The sequence below is a fragment of the Brienomyrus brachyistius genome, chromosome 13 (genome assembly GCF_023856365.1).
Source record: "Brienomyrus brachyistius isolate T26 chromosome 13, BBRACH_0.4, whole genome shotgun sequence".
NCBI classification, from domain to species: Eukaryota; Metazoa; Chordata; class Actinopteri; order Osteoglossiformes; family Mormyridae; genus Brienomyrus; species Brienomyrus brachyistius.
In genome coordinates, this window is record NC_064545.1 from 17872822 (window position 1) to 17894058 (window position 21237).

At 45.8% G+C, this 21237-nt stretch overlaps 2 protein-coding genes and 2 long non-coding RNA genes across 9 annotated transcripts in view; 2 read left to right on the top strand and 2 right to left on the bottom strand.

Annotated features, from left to right (window-relative positions):
* LOC125705906 (aryl hydrocarbon receptor nuclear translocator 2-like) overlaps window positions 1-1131 on the bottom strand; it is a 28176-nt gene extending 27045 nt beyond the window's left edge. Inside the window, exon 1 of one of the 3 annotated variants that reach the window (XM_048972250.1) lies at window positions 711-1131. In XM_048972250.1, coding sequence (XP_048828207.1) covers window positions 711-741 — 31 coding nt within the window. In that variant the 5' untranslated portion in view covers window positions 742-1131. Of the gene's footprint in view, window positions 1-75; window positions 173-710 lie in introns of those variants that run through there. The other 2 variants (XM_048972251.1, XM_048972252.1) reach the window with 2 other exon arrangements.
* A 2013-nt stretch (window positions 1132-3144) lies between these two features.
* Window positions 3145-11845, top strand: LOC125705910 (cortexin domain-containing 1-like). 2 transcript variants are annotated; one of them, XM_048972257.1, is made up of 2 exons: window positions 3145-3331; window positions 10020-11845. In XM_048972257.1, the coding sequence occupies exon 2, from the start codon at window positions 10033-10035 to the stop codon at window positions 10246-10248; it is 216 nt and encodes a 71-aa protein (XP_048828214.1). In that variant the 5' UTR covers window positions 3145-3331; window positions 10020-10032; the 3' UTR covers window positions 10249-11845. The 2 variants fall into 2 exon arrangements, with proteins under 2 accessions (XP_048828214.1, XP_048828213.1); XM_048972256.1 differs by lacking the exon at window positions 3145-3331 and adding an exon at window positions 3504-3681.
* A 6379-nt stretch (window positions 11846-18224) lies between these two features.
* Window positions 18225-21023, bottom strand: LOC125705913 (uncharacterized). Its single transcript, XR_007381765.1, has 3 exons — window positions 20431-21023; window positions 20185-20349; window positions 18225-18735 (listed from the first exon to the last, which is right to left on the bottom strand). It is a non-coding gene; the product is annotated as an uncharacterized LOC125705913 (long non-coding RNA).
* Window positions 19296-19817, top strand: LOC125705912 (uncharacterized). Of its 3 annotated transcripts, none has more exons than XR_007381762.1 (3): window positions 19296-19508; window positions 19623-19698; window positions 19737-19817. It is a non-coding gene; the product is annotated as an uncharacterized LOC125705912 (long non-coding RNA). The 3 variants fall into 3 exon arrangements; XR_007381764.1 differs by having other exon boundaries at window positions 19296-19470; window positions 19509-19698; XR_007381763.1 differs by lacking the exon at window positions 19623-19698 and adding an exon at window positions 19509-19622 and having other exon boundaries at window positions 19296-19470; window positions 19699-19762.
* Window positions 21024-21237: the final 214 nt, after the last annotated feature.

The following is a 21237-nucleotide window of genomic DNA, read 5'->3' on the forward strand; positions in this document are numbered from 1 at the left end:
TTTTTAAAAATGCAACAAAAAAACCTAAACCGCAGAACCATCTCGAAGCTGACAAAGTTAAAAAGTAAGGTTCACCACCAACATCCGCCTACGTAAAACACAAAGGATCTTTGCCCAACATAATGCTCAGCTGAACTGGCAATGCGAGGCATCTTGTCCGGCGTGTTACATACGGTCTGACGGCACAGTGGGTTGTAAATTGCCCGGTACACGATGTAATGAAATATGTACTATTACAAGCAACAGGCTGGGAATGTAGCCAGGATCCCGTCATCTGTTTATAAATATTAACTCGCTACAACAGAAAGAGAAAAACACAACCTCTTCTCACAGTTAACTCAAACGGATATTTTACGGAAATGAGAAAGCTGATCGATCACATAAATGTTATAAGTGGATGAACGTTAAAATAGATTTATATTAATATAATACCAGCATATAAATAATCACGCAAACAACTGATTATATTAACCGCTTGATCCCAGCGGTCCTGGTGACTGTTTAAAATAAATGTAAGAAATACTTCAAGCAAACGCTTTTTTTAGGCAGGAAATGTAGCTCCGTTGTGCTTTTAGGTAGTAAGCTGCAGGGGGGAAGGGGATGCGCTGACTGACGGCGTTAGAAGCGCTTCGTTGTCCTTTCTTTTGTCCATTGAAATGTGATCGAAACCACAGAATAACATTACAGCCACAAATGCAAAGCGCGCTTACCTGACGGGTTGACAGCCGCAGATGTCGCCATGATGTTCCGATAGCAAATGATCAAATAAATGTGGCTGTGACGCACGTTACGGACGGACGGAGTAGCCGGGAGGTGCGGGCGTCTGAACTCAGGATCGGGGAAGCCGCTCAGCGCCGCATGGGCGCCGCGTCCCGGCCAGACTGCACACGCCGCCGCACCAGCGCCGACAATAGAAACATAGATGTTATTTTAGACGGAAAATGGTAGGATATCCAGACGGCAAAACACCGCGAGACTTAATCCGAATGGGAATAGACAGTGCAGCCTAGTTTTCATGGGGTTTTCTGCAACTTATTAATGGCAGACCTATAGACAGCGTTAGTAGGCTCACGCAATACGAAAAAATCTTGTAAAATATTGTCATAATAACAAATCCAGTTTTCATGTCACATAAAATGCTACAGGAGGTGTGATTGTATTATGTGATATGAAACGGCATTCGAATAACCTATTTATAAATACACCGTCTTGAAGAATAATGTTACAGATTATATAGTGTGAATTATCTGCGGAAATGTCGCTTTAACTGGGGCTATTACATTGCAGCCGAGTTATCTTTTGTTACTGGTTTAACTGATTCTGGCCGAGAGGTCGATCTCTTAGATTAACGGGAAAACATTTGATTATTCACACCGTTAGTGTTCGAGACGTAAAACTCCCGAGTCCGCATTTGAGAAGGAAACTTTTCTTACATTTAAATAGGGAACAGTTTTTTTTTTTTCGTCGTAATATTAAAACGAGGGTGTATGCCGTGACATTTAAAATTCCTTTATTTATTAATAACGTTTATCATTTTTATTTAGCTGAAAACAGCTCCTAGAATTATTTAATAGGTAAGAAAAGAAAAAATACAACCGCTACATCTGCAAGAAATTACCTTTCAAAAAAACAGTATAAAACAATAATAATGTCTTAATCCAGTATGCATGTACAGATGGATTATTTATGTATTTATTCATTTGTTTTTAACTTTATTGTGTATTGCCTTTTATTAATGTACTTAACTTTTTATTGTGTTCCTGTGTGTTCCTTTTGTAAGCTACGGGATACCTGAATTTCCCCGAGGGAATGAATAAAAGATCTATTATTATTATTATATGTGAATGTGACATGGTCTGAGTAACAAAGTACAGTCTGATAATATTAGATTGCTCAAATGTATGTGTTTGCCTCATGAACAAAGTTCCTTTTTAATAAACTCTGTACAATACAAAGGCCTTGTTCAGAATCTGTGACGGCTCTGCCTCCTTAGCAGCGAAACGTCACAATGAACGGAAAGAACCGGTCATTCCATGGCAGAGCTGTCCGTTTGGACGGTCTGTCCAGACCGCCCAGTGTGACCCTGCCTTTTGCAGAGATACTCGCACACACTGTTCTCTCACACGCCACGATTCAGTAAAAACGGTCACAGGACCCCTATACGAGCCCAAAGATGAATCAGCTCTGGCACTCCCTTCTTCTGTTCCATACGGGACACATGGAGACACATTAAGTGGAAGTAATAACTGGCTACAAATGGTGTGGTTGGACTGTTTAATTCATACATCTTCCATAACTGGAGCCAAAAACAGGAAGACATGGAACGCCCTAGCTGGGAACCTAGTCCGTCATGTGAAACATGCACACGCTTTTCCGAAAACGAGAAGGACTCACCATGCATGGCCCCCCAGCCCCAAAGGCCTCTGGCCCTCACACTACCCTGGACATTTACCCTTAATCAAAATAAAACCACTTTAGGGTCAATATCAAAATCCACTGTTTTCATTCCTACATCTATCCTCTGTATGGTTGAGTTCTATCCTGAGTGGTGCTGGTCACTGTTTAGACAAGAATTTTGGGCTCAGTTGACGTGTGACATAAGGAAGAAGCACATGCAGAGAAACATGCATAAGCGAAACTGCAACCTGAAGAGAAAGAGACTTACTGAGTGAGAACTGACAGGAGGACATAAGTGAACACAAAACTCAGACATGCAAACAGAAAAGACATACGGAGAACTGACATCAGGACACAAACAAAAAAACCGAAACAAGCAAACAGAGATACGCGCAGGACTGACATTAGGACATAAACAAACAAACATAAAAATCCATACAGAAGAAACTCATAGCGAGCGAACAAACACATGGTCACTGACATAGAAAGTTGCACGGATACACAGACACACATATACGTACATATATGAAAAGATGGACCTACATGTGTGCAAAGCACCAAACAACTGAATTCAAAAATCCAGACTGACATTCTACGCCTTTTTTCCCACACAAGCGTATACCTTCTGCACAGACACACGGTTGGATTCCAGCAGCCTCAGACACACACACACGCGCGCGCACACACACACACACACACACACACACACATACACCCTCCGCAGCAGTGGCGTCCGGGAACCGCACAGTGTGCAGGCTGAGCTGAGTGGAGTAGCCGTGGAGGCTCCATCCAGAGACACACACATGTGAAGCTGCAGGCAGCTTCTGCTGGCTCCCTTCCCCACGGATGCGACTGCATGGGGGGCCAGATGTGGGCTCTCTCTGCTCCATCCAGAGACCATCTCAGGTTTACCCGGCGATGGAAGGACTGCCAGGTACAGTATCTTCTTACTCGTCTTCCTCCGGGTGTGTTTTGCATTCTTTCCAGACTTTTCCCGATTTGGTTTAGAAGTTGAACGACAGGTGCTCCTGCTCCGCACTCCCCCCCCTCCCCCCACCCAATGAGACACGGTCGCTTTGGCAGTCATCTAAGGAAGGTGAGGGGAGCTTTGGCGAGTCTTTGTAATTGGTCATCCCTGGTATGATGAAAGTGCTCAGCCTAGCCCAAGCTCCACCCGAGGAACACATCAGCCAGGATCTGTCATGGGATCCGTGCAGAGGAACTCCAGCGGGGGCCATACGGCTGCAGAGGCTGATCTCTGTGACCGCGGAAGCTCTCCATATGGTGAGGGACTCCTCTGCTCTGGAGTCACATTTTCTTCTGCAAACAACTGCAGTGTCTGTAACTTAGAAAGCTGGCATCTGCAAACTGGGCAGTCAGCGTCGTCTGCATTTACAGAAGCTTTGGTCCATTGCCTCTATCCGGCTGGGTTATGGGGTCTAATATGATAAGAAGAGCACTTTCCTATACATTTAAATGAAATTATGGTCTAGCTTAAATGAAAATGGCCCTTCCCTTAAAGACATGCTTTGGTCCAGGGCATTATCGGATTGATGCAGGTATTTTGCAATCTGTTATCTTATCCTACGGAGACGAATAAAAAGCGACCATGCAGACTAGAGGCTGAAGCTCTTGGTCATAGATAAAATCTGCAGTGATGCAGGAAATTGCAGTCCAGTTAATGCAGTTACGCTACCCAATACTGCTGTTAGTATTAAACATCAAAATAGAGGTGTGCACTGGACACCAGTACCCCATAACCCTGTCCTGAATAAGCAGTTGGAAGATGTATGGATGGACAGACGGACAGACAGACTACACTACCATTTGCTTTAATTGCATCACAATGGTTTGACAACTGAACAATTAAGGAGAATTATAATTCACAAGAAACTATGTCTGGATCAAGCAAGCACACCTTTTAACAGCTGCACCCAACCCTGAATCTCAACTTCACTGTCTTTAGAGGGTGGCGATGCTGCCCCCTAGTATTCAGTAGCTGCCTTTGAGGCGCTTGTCTGTTCTGGATACATCCCTGCTCGTTGTCATCAATCCCCGCTTAACGGATCCTGGCCAAGACCAATGCTTCACAGTAGTTTATCCGGCCAAAATGAATAAGGCTGTAATTTAATTACACACAGCACAGGGAGTTATGGAGTGCAGAGTAGTCCTTTGGAGAATGTAGCGCAGTGCTCGTGTCTGGGTTTTGGGGGGCAAAGCTTAGCGTCTGGGAGCTGGGCTGTGATATTGCACTTGCATTTGCCTCCGGTACGATTGATTTTCAGGGTAAAGCGGATTGGGTAAATGATAAATTCTTTATTTGCCATTCGCTCAGGTATGAGTGCAGGTACACTGGAACTCTTCTCTTCACCTACCCCACCTTGCACTTGGGGGCCTCACCGTAGGTTCAGCCAGTGTGCGATGCCCCTGGAACTGGGGGTTAAGGGCCTTGCTCAAGGGCCTATGGACATGTGACTGTTCTGAAAAGGCCGGGGCTCAAACTGGGAATCTTCCGATCACAGGCACAGAGACTTAGTGCCCCCATACTGTACTGGGTATGTACTGCTGGTGGGGATGAGTTGGGATGGGATGGCTTATAATCACTAACGTCTCACCTGGGCTGTTTTTCTTATATCCAAAAGAAGAGCCTCTAGTCTGTGCACAAATGCCTCTTGGCACCAGTGCAAAGGGCCTGGCCTAAGATGAATTGTCTGCAGAGTGATCAACAATATCTGGTTTGGCAGCAGCTGTCTGATCACCCTTTAATGGAGCCTCTGAGCCAGCTGTGGTATAGGGAGTGATGTGAAGGGCAACCAGCTGTAGTATAGGGAGTGATGAAAATGGCAAGCAGTTGTGGTATAGGGAGTGATGTGAAGGGCAACCAGCTGTGGTATATGGAGTGATGAGAAGGGCAACCAGCTGTGGTATAGGCAGTGAAGTGAAGGGCAGCCAGCTGTGGTATAGGGAATGATGTGAAGGGAAACCAGCTGTGGTATAGGGAGTAATGTGAAGGGCAACCAGCCTCCTATCACTCAGAATTTCCCAATCAATTAAAATAATTTAGTACTGCTATAACATGTGTTAAAGAGCTACCAGAATAAATATAATTTTTCAGACAGCACTGGGCAAAACTGTACTCCTTCATCCCCTAGTTCTTGTAAAAAGCAGCCAGAAGTTCTGGGCAAGCATTGGTTTGTTTCACAGATATAAGAAAAGAGAATACATCAAAGTCTCAGAAAAACAGCAGTCTAGGGCAGTGATTCCCAATCCGGTCCTTGGGTACCCACAGACAGTCCACGTTTTTTTGCTCCCTCCCAGCTCCCAGTAGGAGCAAAAACATGGACTGCTGTGGGTTCCCAAGTGTGAGACTTACACAACACAAGTCATGGATTTTCACATACTATCTTTTCTTATAACAGTGAAAAAAACGATGCTTGCCCAGAACTCTTGGCTGCTTTTTACAAGAACAGCAGTTCGTGGTGCTGTTGACCTGTCTGATTCACCTCGGGCTACTGTAGTAGCTCAGAGTGCTACACTCTGCGGCCTGCACATCTGGTATCAGCTGATCTGGGATCAGATCAGGTTATGGGCTATCTCAGTGGCATCTGGAGGTTGTCCTGCATTTTTCATGGATCCTGAGTGTTTCCGCTGCCATGGTAGCATGACGATGTTTTCATGTTCAGCTTCAGTAAGACAGCGATCTTTGATTCAGGCTCGAGCAACTGTTTGAATGACCTGCCCAGTAAAGAGGAAGCATTAACATGAAGGCAATATTAACAGAGAAACACAGAAATGCAACAGACAGGGGCAGAGAGGCTGCAAGCAAACCTGAACGCAGAGATGAATACTGACAGAAAGGACCACAGATTAATGGCCAACAAATGTACAGAAGATAAACTTACCAAAGGAAGGTGTTCTATGTCCATGGAACCCAGCTGAGGCCTGCTATTGTGATTTACAGCAGCTCCTCATCGGGATGGAGGAACTGTAACCTTAGACCAGTGTTTCCCAACCCAGTGCTTGGGGATGGCCAGATTGTCCATGTTTCTGCTCCCTCCTGGCCCCTGGTAGAGGCCAGGTTGGGAAACGCTACCTTCAGACACAGAGGCTAGAAAAGATAAAGAGGCGTACTGGCCAGGCAGCATGGCATGGAGGGCGATTTACGAGGCCAAGGATCGTTTCTACACCCAGATGGAGCCAAATCATAGGCTCCCTATATTTCATTTCCTGCCCCAGCTTGGCGTCGAAACCTGCAGTCAATATCCACACTCCTGGACACCATTAGCCTTTAGCAGCTGTTGAATTATCTGCAGATAGTTACTCATTTTTGTTCCTTTTCACCCGTTTACCTAAATGTATTGGGCAATGCGAATGCGAATCTCTACATAGGAAGCGCAGCACTGTTACCTCACACCAACAGGGTGTTGGTTTGAAACCCACCTGACAAATAAAAGATTTATTTGTTATTATTATGTTCCTCAGAGGCAATTTCTGTACCTTAAAAGGTAGAAGTACTTACAGCTAAGGGAACGATGGGCAAACCCTTAAGGGTACAGCCCCAGTGACAAGCAAAGGTACAAATTGATATTTTTTTCTGACAGTGTAGTTGATAATTGTCCCAATAGACTGATCCCAACGATTCAAACACACAATAGTAGAAGGCATTCAGTTTGCATTTAATTTATTCTTCAAAGAGATCTTGTCAGCCATATGACTCCAATGCAAAAGTCTGCTCTTTAATTCCTATACACTAATTATGCGTATACCGATATTGCTCTTTCTCAAGGAGCCAATCCCTGACGATAAAGATCACCAGGTACAAATTCTCATAACTATTTGTTCATCTGTGCCGAGGGTTGGTTCCTTTCAAAAAGAATGTCGTGTATTTAAATAAATCTGAGGGGAAAAATTGGCTGATTCTCGACTACTGTGAGGTGTGAGACGTATAATTGATTAAAAGTGGCTGCAAGGGTTCGCTATTGGCATCATAGATAATGTATAATGGTAGAACTCCACTGACAGCCCGCTCTTCTCAGCCAGTGGTGACTAACGTGCAGCCAGGTCTGGCTCTGCACTGATACCATCAGGCTGCTATCTGGCATCTCTCTGTACCACTTAGTGCCATTTGCTTTGCCACCGGCCCCTACAGGCACCCCGCTCCCCCACCTCACAAGGTGAATGGCTCCCCAAGCAAGAAATGCCATTTGGTCCAATCAGCTGCTTTCAAGCCTTTGTTTAGGCCATGATATTGTTTTGTTTGCTTCCCGCCATTTTTACCCTAGATAAAGCTTTGGACATACATTACATGGACAAAAGTGCTGGGACCCCTGGTCATTACACCCAAGGGAACATTTATGACGTCCCATTCCATAGGAGTCAGTCACCCCTTTGCAACTGTAAGAGCTGCCACTCTTCTGGGGGGGGGGGGGGGGGGGGCTTTCCACGGGTTTCTGAAGTGTGTCTGGTGGAATTTTTCCACAGTTTTCCAGAAGAGCATTTGTGAGGTCAGGCACTGATGTTGGACATGAAGGCCTGGCTACACAATCTCCATTCTAGTTCATCCCAAAGGTGTTCGATAGGATTGAGGTCAAGTTCTTCCACACCAAACTCACCCAACCATGTCTTTATGGACCTTGATGTGCACTGGGGTACAGTCATGCTGGAACAGAAAGGATCTTCCCCAAACTGTTCCCACAAATTTGGAGACATAAAATTGTCCAAAACATCTTGGTACGCAAACCAGAAGAGTGGCAGCTGTTATAGCTGCAAAGAGGTGAGCAACTCCATAGTTCCTGTAGATGTAATGGCCAGGTGTCCCAATACTTTTGTCCATATAGTGTAATGTTCACCTACCACTATGTGTGACCATTAATAATTTCCTGTAATACTGATAAGTCAGTTTGGTGGTTGATCTGATGATGCCTCAAAACTACAGATGAATGAAAAAAATGTTTGGATTTGATTATTGCAGGAGTTGGATTTGATTATTGCATGTGTATTACTGCATACTAAATATCTACTTCATCTGTTATCAGATGCATTCACACACCTAATACAACAGTGACGATGAAAACCGACAGAACCAAGAAGCGTGGGGCCAGGTTCTGGCTCACCTCCTGAACATGGTCTCCTCAGAGCTTATGTGCTCCATCCAGAGTGTAATTATACAGTGTACGGCCATTTTATGCACCAGAATTGAAAATGACATCCTGATAGATCACAGTCCTCTATACATATAAAAGAGTTCTGTTGATTTAGCTGCTGTACAGTCAATAAGATTTATTAATGCCTTTAATTCATTTGCCTGACACTGGCCATATAGATTCACAGATACTGGCCCTAACTGCGAAGTCACATTCCCAATAAAATGCAAACAGAACAGCAGCGTGGCCAGACCTGAGCTGACCCCCTTGTGGTACCTGGCCCCCGGCCAAAAGGGCGTCTGTTTCGCAGACACTTTCAGGGAGCGTAGGCCCTACCCACTTATACTGCATGGTCCAAGCTGGAGAAATCTTCTCGGCAGTACAGTTCCAGTTCTGATCTGAGTACATCTTTCTCTTTAATGTGTTTTTTTTTTATTCACTCCTTATGAAGTGCTCACTTATTCGACAGCTGTGCACATGGTGACTCTCACCGAGTCGTCTGTTTTAGAAAACTTAACACGCGAATTTGCTGAAGAAAAATATGCTTAATCACCATTCAAAGGAAAAAAAAAATCCATTAATATGATAAAGAATACAATAACAAACACCATGAAATTGCTCTTGCGTTATTCTTCCTAAGTTGGTCTCCAGAGAATTTCAGTATTGAATGATGATTTCTACTGAATGATTCTACACTGATATTTATACAGATGAATGTGTTTGCTCAGTGCCATGAAAATGATGAAAACCCCCCGTGTGCCAGAATGAATATGAACATGGTTTATGGCTATAAGAACATGCAGAGATGATTATGTGAAGGAAACATTTCAGCATGAAAATATAGAACAGCTGGAGTTGTGTGCTGCACAGTGTGCATCCTGTGGTTTGATCACATATCTAATATACTCCATGGACAAAAGTATTGGGACACCTGCCCATTACACCTACAGGAACGTTTATGACATCCCATTATAAGTCCATGGGCATCAATATGGAGCTGGTCCCCCCCCCACCGCAGCTATAACAGCTGCCACTCTCCTGGGGGGGCTTTCCACAAGATTGTGGACTGTGTCTGTGGAAATTTTTGCCCATTCATCCAGAAGAGCATTTGTGAGGTCAGGCACTGATGTTAGACATGAAGGCCTGGCTCACAATCTCCATTCTAGTTCATCCCAAATGTTTTTGATGGGGTTGAGGTCTGGGCTCTGCGTGGGCCAATCAAGTTCTTCCACACTAAACTCACCCAATCATGTCTTTATGGACCTTGCTTTGCGTACAGGGGCACAATCAAGCTGGAACAGAAAGGACCTTCCCCAAACTTTTCTTCAAAGTTGGAAGCATAGAATTGTCCAAAATATCTCTGCATGCATGTCAAGACATTTTGGGAAATTCTATGCTTCCGACGCCGTAAAAGTTCCTGTGGGTGTAATGGCCAATTGTCGATAACTAGTATCAGCCTGTGTTGTTTATCTCACCCAGATGAGAGAAGAAGATGGTAGGCGTGATGCCCCAGGTTCAGACCCAGGCCATGGAGGAGATCACACCTGACCCTGTGCATGTGGATGTGGACCAGGGCTTGACACTGGCATGTATCGCCTTCCTCTGCCTCCTGCTGGTGGCCATGATAATCCGCTGTGCGAGGGTCATAATGGACCCCTACAGCGCCATCCCCACCTCCACCTGGGAAGAGCAGCACCTGGATGACTAGCTGGTCCAAGCCAAGCTCTACTGACAGGACCGGCGATGTCACTTCCTCTGCCTGTGACGTTTACGCTCCACACGAAGGGCAAAGCCGACCTGCCACCATCTTGGCTCCTCTGTGTGAGTGGAGGGTGAGAATTGCCTTACGCCCACTCAGACTGAACAAGCCAAAACCTGGGCTCACTCTCATTGGCTAAACTGATTACACTGAACCCACTCTGACTGGGGAATCCAATTTATCTTCTTGCATGTGGACCAATATTATGAAACTCTCTCACCAAGGTCTAGCAGAAGTAATGGTGAAAAGCGCATTTAGTTATAGGATTGTGTTGGTCTGCTTATACATAAATCAATAATTTTCCATTCTCAGTCCACCCCTAAGGGATCAAATAACCATAATTCATTACATCAGTAGAAATCTTTTCAACTTGAAAACATGGAGGATATGAGGAGTCTGATGAAAAGTCAAAATTCTTATGCAGACCCCCCACACACACACACAAACACACACACACACACACACACAGACATACATACACCATCCCCACCTCCATTAGCCTCTTCAGCATTCAGATCCTCTTGTCTTCTGGAGAAGGACCTTCTGTTGTATTATGCAAGATTTCAAAAGCAAAGACTACAAGCAGTAGCAGGACAGAGTAACACATAAAACTGCTGTAATTAATGCACAATGTCTGCCTCTAATTTACATGGATCTACAATGTAAATCATCAAACCTGCAGGTTAACAAACAAATACCCTTACACGTGTATATCCATCCATCGCTCCATCCATCTTCAAACTGGTGGGTCGCAGGTGGGCTTGCAGCCTATCCCAGGCAGTACCGGCTTCTGTGCACCCTGGGAAGTGATGCCAGTCCATCATATCAGCATAATCATACACTAATCAATCAAACCGTAATGTAACATGTGCGACAAGGGGAGAAGATGCACATCTCCCACGCACAGAACATAGGCAGGACTGGAACCCCTAACCCTGAAGCAACAGTGCAATAACTCTCCTACATGCTCTTGATTGGCTGTCTATGCACGTCACACAAGCTCTCACTCTGTAATACTGTTCCCAGGATGCAACAGGTCACTGGTTGCCCCGGTGATTCCATGATGGAAGGTACATGCCGGTGCAAGTGTAAGAGCCTCCTGTGAAGAGTTTAAGCTAAAGAGCCTTGATAGACCCCACAAAGCCTGGACAATGTATGCAGAAAACACTATTAGTTCAAATAAAGCACGTCTCTATGTATGCAAGCGAAAAACCAGGTCATCTGAATAAGGCCCATCCAAACAGGCATCAACCTATGCATGCCAATCTTTTTGGAAGATATAGACATTTTAATGCTATTTACACCTCTGGTCATTTATACACTGTTTTCTTCAGAGGCGCTCCACCTTTGCAGTCTATTTTTTTTCAGTTTTTGTTTCGTTCTCTCAGTTTTTGATTCCCTGTGAATTACTATGACATGCTTGTAAAATACTGAATAACATTTAACTGACTGAGTGGTTTTTTTTTGCTTGCGATTAGTGCCACGGCCCCAGACGATTCCAAACAAGTCTCTCCTCCCATTCGGCAGCTGCTTTAGCAAATTAAAATCATCCACAGCTTCAGGCGACGTCTCTTTTTTGCTTCCTTTATAATTATAAGGGAGTGGCTGGTGTCTTTCAGTAATAATTATCAAGTTTACTGAACCATCCATCCATTTTCCAAACCACTCATCCTTCTGGTACGTGTGGGGTCCCGAGCCTATCCAGGAAGCTACGTGCACGAGGCGGGGTCCAAGCCCATCGCAGTTACTGAACCGTGGAAAAAAAACAGGCGAAACCTTTGTTCAAATCTGAACGTGCTTCTAACTGCAGCAGTCAGGTCTGCTTGTGCAGAACACGGCCCTCCGTCGTGTCTATGTCCCGTTATATATATATATATATACACCCGCCTCTTATCTGAAATATGAGCAGAAAAGACTGTTTAAGGCTGAAAAGTGATAAACTAATTAAACTGCTCATGGTGCTGTGAAGTGTGATGGCGTGACGCTTCCATCCCAGGTCAGATATGCATCAGTTAATTACTGGAAAATGAATCCATCTTTAGAAATGTGGGAGCAGAGCTCACACGTCCCCATCTTTGGAGAGATTCAGTGCATCAGGAACTAGACTAACTACTTCAGAAGGATATTAAGGGGTAACGTGTTTATGAGATTAAAATTTGTTTTCCTCGTACAAACAAATTTCCCACCTGTGGGAATTATTAGTTTCCATTGTAGATGTAACACTCTGAAAGGTGTTTGTGAAGAAATATGTTCCCTCCCAGTCATCATCTAATCCAGCCACTGGCATCCACATGTGGTAGATTACTCTTTGAAATGATCACACTTGTCATTTTGCTGACTGAGCTCCACGCAGCTTGCTTTCCCCTTGCATTTGTTTGTGCGGCTCGGTGTTTACGTGAATGCATCTGTGGCAGCCTGTCTGGCTGCTGTTCCCTCGTCCCGAATGCGTGGGGAAGTGCGGGGTGCGCTGACTCAGCTCTGCCTGCTATGCTAACGGCAACGAGCCATTTGTCACAGGATGGCATTTATAAATGATGCTTATTACCAACCCTCCTCATGCTGACTTTCCTCTCCGTTTCTGATGCGTCACTATCGCTAGCAAATAGTACAGAGTTATCAGTTCACAGCTACCGTGAAATGCGAACCATCCCACGCAGTTCAGGCGAGACTCTGCACTTCGCACTGCATTCGGGTTTCATACTTTCATAAACCATGTCTTCTGATGGGAAAGCGTTTGACATTACAGGTTAACGTTCATGGGAAACAGTACTTTTTCTAACAATGGATCTATATTATTCAGATGGAGAAGCCATTTTAAGCAAACCAAAATCTATCCAGGTTCTAACTACTGGTCCTGGTCAGGGACGCCAGGCCACCACGGGGCTGGGGTACACCCTGGGCGGGGGGCCAGGCCACCGCCTACCTTTATGTCTTCAGACTGCAGATGGAAAGCTGCCTAACACAGGAAGAACAAGGAATCACCACACACACACACACACACACACACACACACACACAAAAGCCGGGTAAGTATGAAGCAACAATGTTACCCTCTGAGTCTCTATGCCACACCAAAGCATTCACATATTATTTTAACATTTATAATTAGAAAATATTACAGTTACTTGTTAATGGTACTTATAACAGCATCAGTAAATATAGCACCTTCCTCTGGTATTACACTAATGAGAATAAATTTGTCAGTGCTACCCAGGGACGGATTATGGGTTGTGTGGGCCCCTGGGCAAAACGTTCGCGAGGGCCCACCCCCCCACCACCAGCACCACCACCACAACCACAACCACAACCACTACCACTACAATTCAAGGGCCCTTGGCAGCCAAACACCCTCCCTATAGGGTCAGGGGCCCTTGTAGGCAGAGGATCAAAGAATGTAGGCCCTCTAAAATAGACAAACAAAAATACATTGTTGATAAGCGTTGCAAATTGTTTTGGGCTAGGGGCCCCACGGGCCCCCTGCACCCCAAGGGCCCCTGGGCAGCAGCCCCACTGGCCTGGTCCGTAATCCGTCCCTGGTGCTACCCATTAATGCAACATCAGCACCCCCACACTACAAACCGATTTTCTCTATGAAAATACAAAAGCCCAAGGCCTCGATTTACAGGTGGAATTTTAACTGATTTACACACTGTTACTACCCTTTTTGATAGAAGGGAGTCCAGCTTAAAGGCAGAATTTTGGTTTCTGGTCCCGCCTTAAATACAGCTTCCACAGATACCCACTCCCTTCAGCCGTCAGACGTCTAGGAGGCCCAGGTCACACTGGATTAGATATGAACACCGTACAGTAAAATGATGAGGTTTCCATGGTGGTCGTATCTCCACCAAAGCAGTTTAACAGCTTCTCCTAACTCACTCGGACCGACCTGGACCGGTTCCCTCTGCACTAGCGCCAATCACTTATTTATGCAGAAGGTTATTTATTCGTAGCATAGTTATGGCTCCCTAAGCACTGAGTTTTGATGGCGGCATGGAGGAAGGGTCAGGGCCACCTGATTAATCGTGCACCATTCTGATTCAGCAGAACTCTCCGGGTTCCGCCTGTCATCAGAGGATCACTGACGCTCATTGTACCTCTCCCTCAACCAACGGACGACCCCGAGATACAGTCTCATCAAACACAGCTTTCTGAAATACCAACAGAAACACTAACATTTAAAATCAACCAAGCAATTTCCCAAATTACCTGCTTTTAATTGACCCAACCTTTTTCATGGCAACACAGCCTGCCGGTTCAGTCCAGTTCCTAATGAAGACATATTCTGCTTTGCAGCTGCGCACGCTAATTATTGATAACAGCTGTGGGACAAAAGAGAGGTTTGAGCACATCCCAAAAGGGAGGAGCATCTTCTGAAGAGATGCAGCACCTGCAGCCTGCTGGCTTATTCACACAGCTGTTTGGGACAGGATGGGGTGATAAACATTGGTAGCGTAAGTTAATTTTAAAATTAATTAACCTGTTCATCACAGAGAAGAAAACCAGGCAGCCAAAATCCCACACGAAAACGGATGTCACTTAATCGCTGATGAAAAACATGCTGATATAAATTTAAAACTGCCCTTCAAGTATAAGATTTAAAATAAAACTGCATCCGTATTACAGAATACTGTTAAAATTGCAGTGAGCCTCTAAGAAATTATGTACCACATGTCTATCTGCACAGAGCAGCTGCTCTTGGGGCTCAACAAGTAGCCCCCTAACCCTACCAAAACAAAGGGTTTGAGTTCAAATCCCAGGGAGCAGGCATAAAACGTAACCCTTCCCTCTATGGTACGTTGCTTTGGATAAAAGCGTCTGAAAACCAAGTTAATGTGAACTGCTACCGATAAGGACATTTGGGACATTATCTTTATGATTCTTGAGCGCCCCCTACAGACTAGGTCAGGAACAATGATGAAACGTTACGGCTGCAGTTCAGGCATGATCCTGGCTTGGCAAGGGCCTAAATGCACTTAGCATTCTGCCAGTCCTGGAGGTGTTACTCTGATCTGGGCCGGGCACTGTGATATTCATATAAACACAGTCACATGACTTCACTCACTGCTCATCTACATGGCCGCAGTTTACATGAAAAGGCTGCTTAAATCGTATTTAATCCCCGTTCCCGTAAAGATCACCTCCACTCCTGCCGGAAAGGTTTCGTTTTCGGCTGATCACTGCAGCTCCCACTATGACAGTGCAAACTTTGAGCCAAAACTTTCAGTCTTCACAACAGCAGCATGATAGGGGACAAATTGGTCTAACTGCACGTACTCCAGTGCCTACTGACACACACGCAGTGGCGCAGTGACCGTTCCATCAGTCAGGCAGTTGAGTGGCACTTGAGCTATACAGGGAGGCTCGGAGATCTCCCACTTGCTCTCTGCAGTCATTAGCAGCGCAGCAAATAAGCTGCTATATGAAGGTCAGGTTTCAGGATCCAGGTTTTTACACTGTCACATGTGTTCTGAGGAAATTCATATGCCACAGTTGCAGGGGAGGGGATGAGTACCTGTACATGGGTGGACAGCAGGACAAACAGAAGTGTGACAACCGACAAAACAGTGCAAGACAAAAGTCCACGACAAGCGCTGGAGAGCTTTCCAGTGAACACAGACCCTCGCAATGCTTCACTGGGAGCTGGAGCTAATCGGTTAAATCTGGGTTTCTGGCATGAATCTTTAAATTCACTTCATGTTCCTCCCCTGCTTGTTACTGATTCCCCCCATCGGAAAACTTACAGAAATCAAATAAAAATAAATCCACTTGGTGCTGAGGACAGCCTACAAGTTTTCTCACAAATAAGGACCCTGATGTCACAGAGACCTCGCTGTTGCTCTGCTCTATCTCAGGGTGAGTGAAATGGCATCACTCACAGGCTGCCTGGGGAAGAGGGACGAATCAGGTATATCACCACAGCTTCCAGTAAACTCAGCCAGATCTGGACCATCCATCAGCCCGACGGGATCCCACAGTCAAGCTCTCAAGAAACGGCGTCTATGAAGCGGGCGCGAAATCAAATACTCTGTAACACCCACCGTCTCCTTCATCACAGCCATAAACTGCAATGCAAGCAAAGGAATTAGAACGATGTTCTACAGGATAATCAGTCAGACAAAATAATTACAGCAGCGAGAAACGTGGCCTGTTTTTCACAGCCGACAGCTTCCGTAGTTTCGGTTCTAACAGAGACGGATGGGCGGCAGACCGGCAGGATGCAGAGTGAGTAACCTCGCGCGGAGATGGAGAGGCTGTTAATAGACTTGAAGGCCTCACGTTAGCACAGGCTGGGCAGCAACATGGGCACGATGTAGGGGGAGGGGCAAACGGCTGGATATGAACACAGTCGCCGCTGATTCCAATAGCAAAATAACCTACATGTATACATACGCACATGATAGGAAGATTGGGTAGTTGGGGCATAATCAGGCAGTGAGCCCTGAGTCCCATTGCCATGTCACATGACTCATTGACTGTCCCATCTGGAGTGACCTAAGCCTTTACTGTGAACTGGCATATCTGGGTTCCTGGGTTCTTTCGTCGTCAAGGACATCAAGCAGATATTATTAGCGAGGCCTCGCGTGTTCTCGGGCCTTTGCGACAGGAACGATCATCCTAAAGTTCTACCCAAGAAAATGCCCCAGGGGAACTAGATATGAGGGACTGGTGAGGAGGAAAGTGGATAGTGCAGAGCCCGTTTTCCCAGAAGCTACAGCCACAAGCCCTGCCTTCAAACCCAAAGTCTACAGCCGACAGCCCAGTGCTCCGCCTCTATGGACCTCTCAGGTTCTGTGGGACGGCAGGATTCAGGGGAGGTCCACTAGGACAGCTGCTTACCAACCTGGTGCCAGACACTGAAATTCAGGCTTGTTTGTAGCTAAGCCTCGGATTAAACACACATCCGTCATTACTCAACTCGTCATTACTTGTTTCTAGGGCCACGTAGAGGTGTGACATCACGGATGACTCTGACGGCCCTGCTCGCTCATCGGGGCCGTCCCAAATTCACGCCCATGTGGCCACTGGATGGCGGTGAACTTCCTAGCCTCTTTCCCGGACTAACAAAGGGTCAGAGGTCAGAAGAGATAACCTTCCTGTCAGTCTGGAAAGACCCGTTCAACACAACTACTGTATTGTACAATATGACTGACCGGGTGCCAGAAGAAAAGCAATATAGCGATTTGGACAAAGAAAAGCCTGACAAGCAAATGGCATTTCCACTCTCTTCTATTCAAACACCAGTGACAAGCTAATGACACATTCAGCTGCTTAATTATTGATTGTTCCTGTCATACCACCATTATTTAATCATGACTCTGGAGTTTTGGATTTTAAATGTTAAAACACTGCAGTCAACTCACCGCAAGCAGCACGTGATATGGACTCATCTGGTCTAGTTCAATGCCAAGCCACTGACTTGGCACAAACAATGGTGACACTACTGTGACTGGAGGAATCAACCCAAAGCGGGTCTCTGCCATGTGAAATGACCTGGGCAGCGATGAGCTCAGCAGACCATTAGCAGACAGCTTGTGCCTGTGTTCTAGGATCTGGATTTGTATGACTCATGACAGGCAGCTCCATGGTCAGCTATAGACAGGCTCAATATACTGCACATCCACCTTTCAGCTCCACCCAACTCATCGCAGACAAAAGCCCAGTCGTGAACCTCATTAAAACCTGGACTCCATCCATCCACATTCCTCATAGATCCTGTCATGCTATAACAGGGTTTGACTGCCAACTCTACCCCACGAACCCAACAGACTCATGAATTACTCAGGGAAAGGGCCACACGTGGTGAACATTATTAGAACAGATGGCATTACCAGGTAGCCATCAGAAGTCTTCCTCCCCTGGAAACACCCCCCCTTCCTCCCCTGGATGCCCACATTGGTGGCACGATCCTGTGTAATTACCTGAGGTGTTCACCCAAAACAATTTTCACATGCACTGTGGTGAGACACAGTGCCCTCTTGTGGGCGATAAATAATCCTACGCTCATTTTTTTTTTCTTTTTTTGAGCAAGTGGTCTCTTCTGAGAGGACTCAGGGAGCCTCATCGCAGCCAGACTTTGCTGAACAGACTGTAAGGGAACAGAATCACACAATCAGAATCAACTTCTCGATCAGGTGACAGGAACAAGTAAGTGTCAAGAAAATCTGTTTTGTTAAGCCAAACACATACAAAGATCAATCTCAGGAATTAATATGGCAGCGCCTGATTCTCCATCCATCCATCCATCCATTAATCTACCAACTGCTCATTTAGTACAGGGACACTCTATGCTCTGCCAGGAAGCTCACAGGGCAGAAGGCAGAGAACACACTGGACAGGATGCCAGTGCATCACTGGGCACACAGACTCACATGCAATGCAAATTCACCTAACCACACATCAGTGGACTGCCAGAGGAAACTGGGTTCGCCGCACAACCTAAGGGGGACGTGCAAACAACAGCTCAGGTCTTTGATCGTGGCACGAGGAACACTGTCTGGTTTGTGGGGGGGGGGGGGGGGGGGGGAATCCATTTCCTTTTAAAGCTGAAAATGAATGAAAAGTGCACATTTAGAGTATACAATCGATTTAGTAAAATCTCGTTTTAAGGGGATTTAAAGGGACATTAATGGAAAATTAAATTAAAGGGAATTAAAGGGAATAAAACTTGCAGGTGAACGGAGCAGGAGAGGCACAGTGAGGGACCAGAGGTAAGACAGGGCAGTACAGGCATAGCTATCAGAGGTAAGACAGGGCAGTACAGGCATAGCTATCAGAGGTAAGACAGGGCAGTACAGGCATAGTGAGGAATCAGAGGCAAGACAGAGCAGGACAGGTATAGTTATCAGAGGTAAGACAGGGCAGGACAGGTATAGTGAGGGATCAGAGGCAACACAGAGCAGGACAGGCATAGTGAGGTATCAGAGGTAAGACAGGGCAGGACAGGTATAGTGAGGGACCAGAGGAAAGACAGAGCAGGACAGGTATAGTGAGGGATCAGAGGCAAGACAGAGCAGGACAGGTATAGTGAGGGATCAGAGGCAAGACAGGGCAGGACAGGTATAGTGAGGGACCAGAGGAAAGACAGGGCAGGACAGGTATAGTGAGGGACCAGAGGAAAGACAGGGCAGGACAGGTATAGTGAGGGACCAGAGGAAAGACAGGGCAGGACAGGTATAGTGAGGGACCAGAGGTAAGACAGGGCAGGACAGGTATAGTGAGGGACCAGAGGAAAGACAGGGCAGGACAGGTATAGTGAGGGACCAGAGGAAAGACAGGGCAGGACAGGTATAGTGAGGGACCAGAGGAAAGACAGGGCAGGACAGGTATAGTGAGGGACCAGAGGTAAGACAGGGCAGGACAGGTATAGTGAGGGACCAGAGGTAAGACAGGGCAGGACAGGTATAGTGAGGGACCAGAGGAAAGACAGGGCAGGACAGGTATAGTGAGGGACCAGAGGTAAGACAGGGCAGGACAGGTATAGTGAGGGACCAGAGGTAAAACAGGGCAGGACAGGTATAGTGAGGGATCAGAGGCAAGACAGAGCAGGTCCTTCACAGTGGTGTTTCCCAATCCGGTCCTCGAGGACCCCCCGACGTTCCATGTCTCCCAGTAGGAAAAATGTGGACTGTGTGGCAAGGAGCTGGGAGTGAGAAAAAAACATGGACCGACTTGGGGTCCCTGAGGATCGGGTAGGAAAACACTGCTCCACAGCATCAGCGTGAGCTAATAAGATGGCACTTTCTGTATTAATAGCGACTGTACTACTGTAAATTCAGTGCATCTGCAGAGTCCCTCCCCATCCCTGACAAGCTTAATTTCCTTGTTGGGGGGGGGGTCAAATTTCGATGACGAACTGTTCAAAATATTCAAATCTGAGTACATTACGTAGCATGCGGTAAGCCTTCTTCACATGGTGATCGCCGTCGGAGGGCCGAGAGACGCCTGGCTGCTGCAGCTCAGCAGGGGCTCAGGAGGGGCTCAGGCACAGGCGGGGGACGGGGTCCTTTCCGGAAGCAGCGGATGACACATTGTGCCTGGGTAGGACTCCTTCTACACTTGAAAAGAGTTTTTGTTTTTTTTACCAGATCCGGTATTTTTAGACAAGGAGGCGATTTTTAAAGTTGCACTTACCTCATCCGACAAATGCTGACGGCTGGAAAGCTCTGCGGTCCAGAATAGTAAGGTGAACCAAATCCATTTCTGCTTAAATAAACACGTCTCCTGATAGAAAAGTGAACATCACATAACATTCAGTCGCCATTGTTGAGTACGCTTGCTTTATCATCCAGCACTGGAGCTTTAAACGATGCCCTGATCGACATCTGTTATCGTTAATTTACGAACATTTTGATGAACATAAACGACTGCAGCTATATTGGTCAGTACTCAAGAACAGGAAACACCCCGCTTCTGGTGTGACGTAGTTTGCAGCTCAGTCCTGCGGTATCGGAAACATTATAACCTATGATATACAAAAAAACCCCACCTACTCTACAGGGATTTCTTAAAGAAATTGGTAAAATTTTGGATTCGATACAACTCATGAACAAATGCAAAAGTGCCTTCATATTCTCTCGTTATTCAGCTGTGACTGCTAAGAACTAGTGAATATATTTATGCAATTCTGGATCGTATATAGGCCTACCTGCATTATCATTATTATTGGAATGTCAGTTTGTTAAATGATAGCGAAGATTGTCATATGATGCTGTGTACTGTGACTTGTATTTCTTGGAGAGAAAAAAGGTAAGTTGTGAATGGTGGGTTTTTTTCACCCTTGTTTATAACAGACATTTTTCAATGTCTAAACACAATCAATAAGGCCGGCACGGCAGATCACACACCCCCAGCTCAGGGTAACGCGTCATAGGGAGCGTTAAGGTTATTGATATGTTTGTGAATAATCAAAAACTAACTAACTAAATAAATAAATAAATA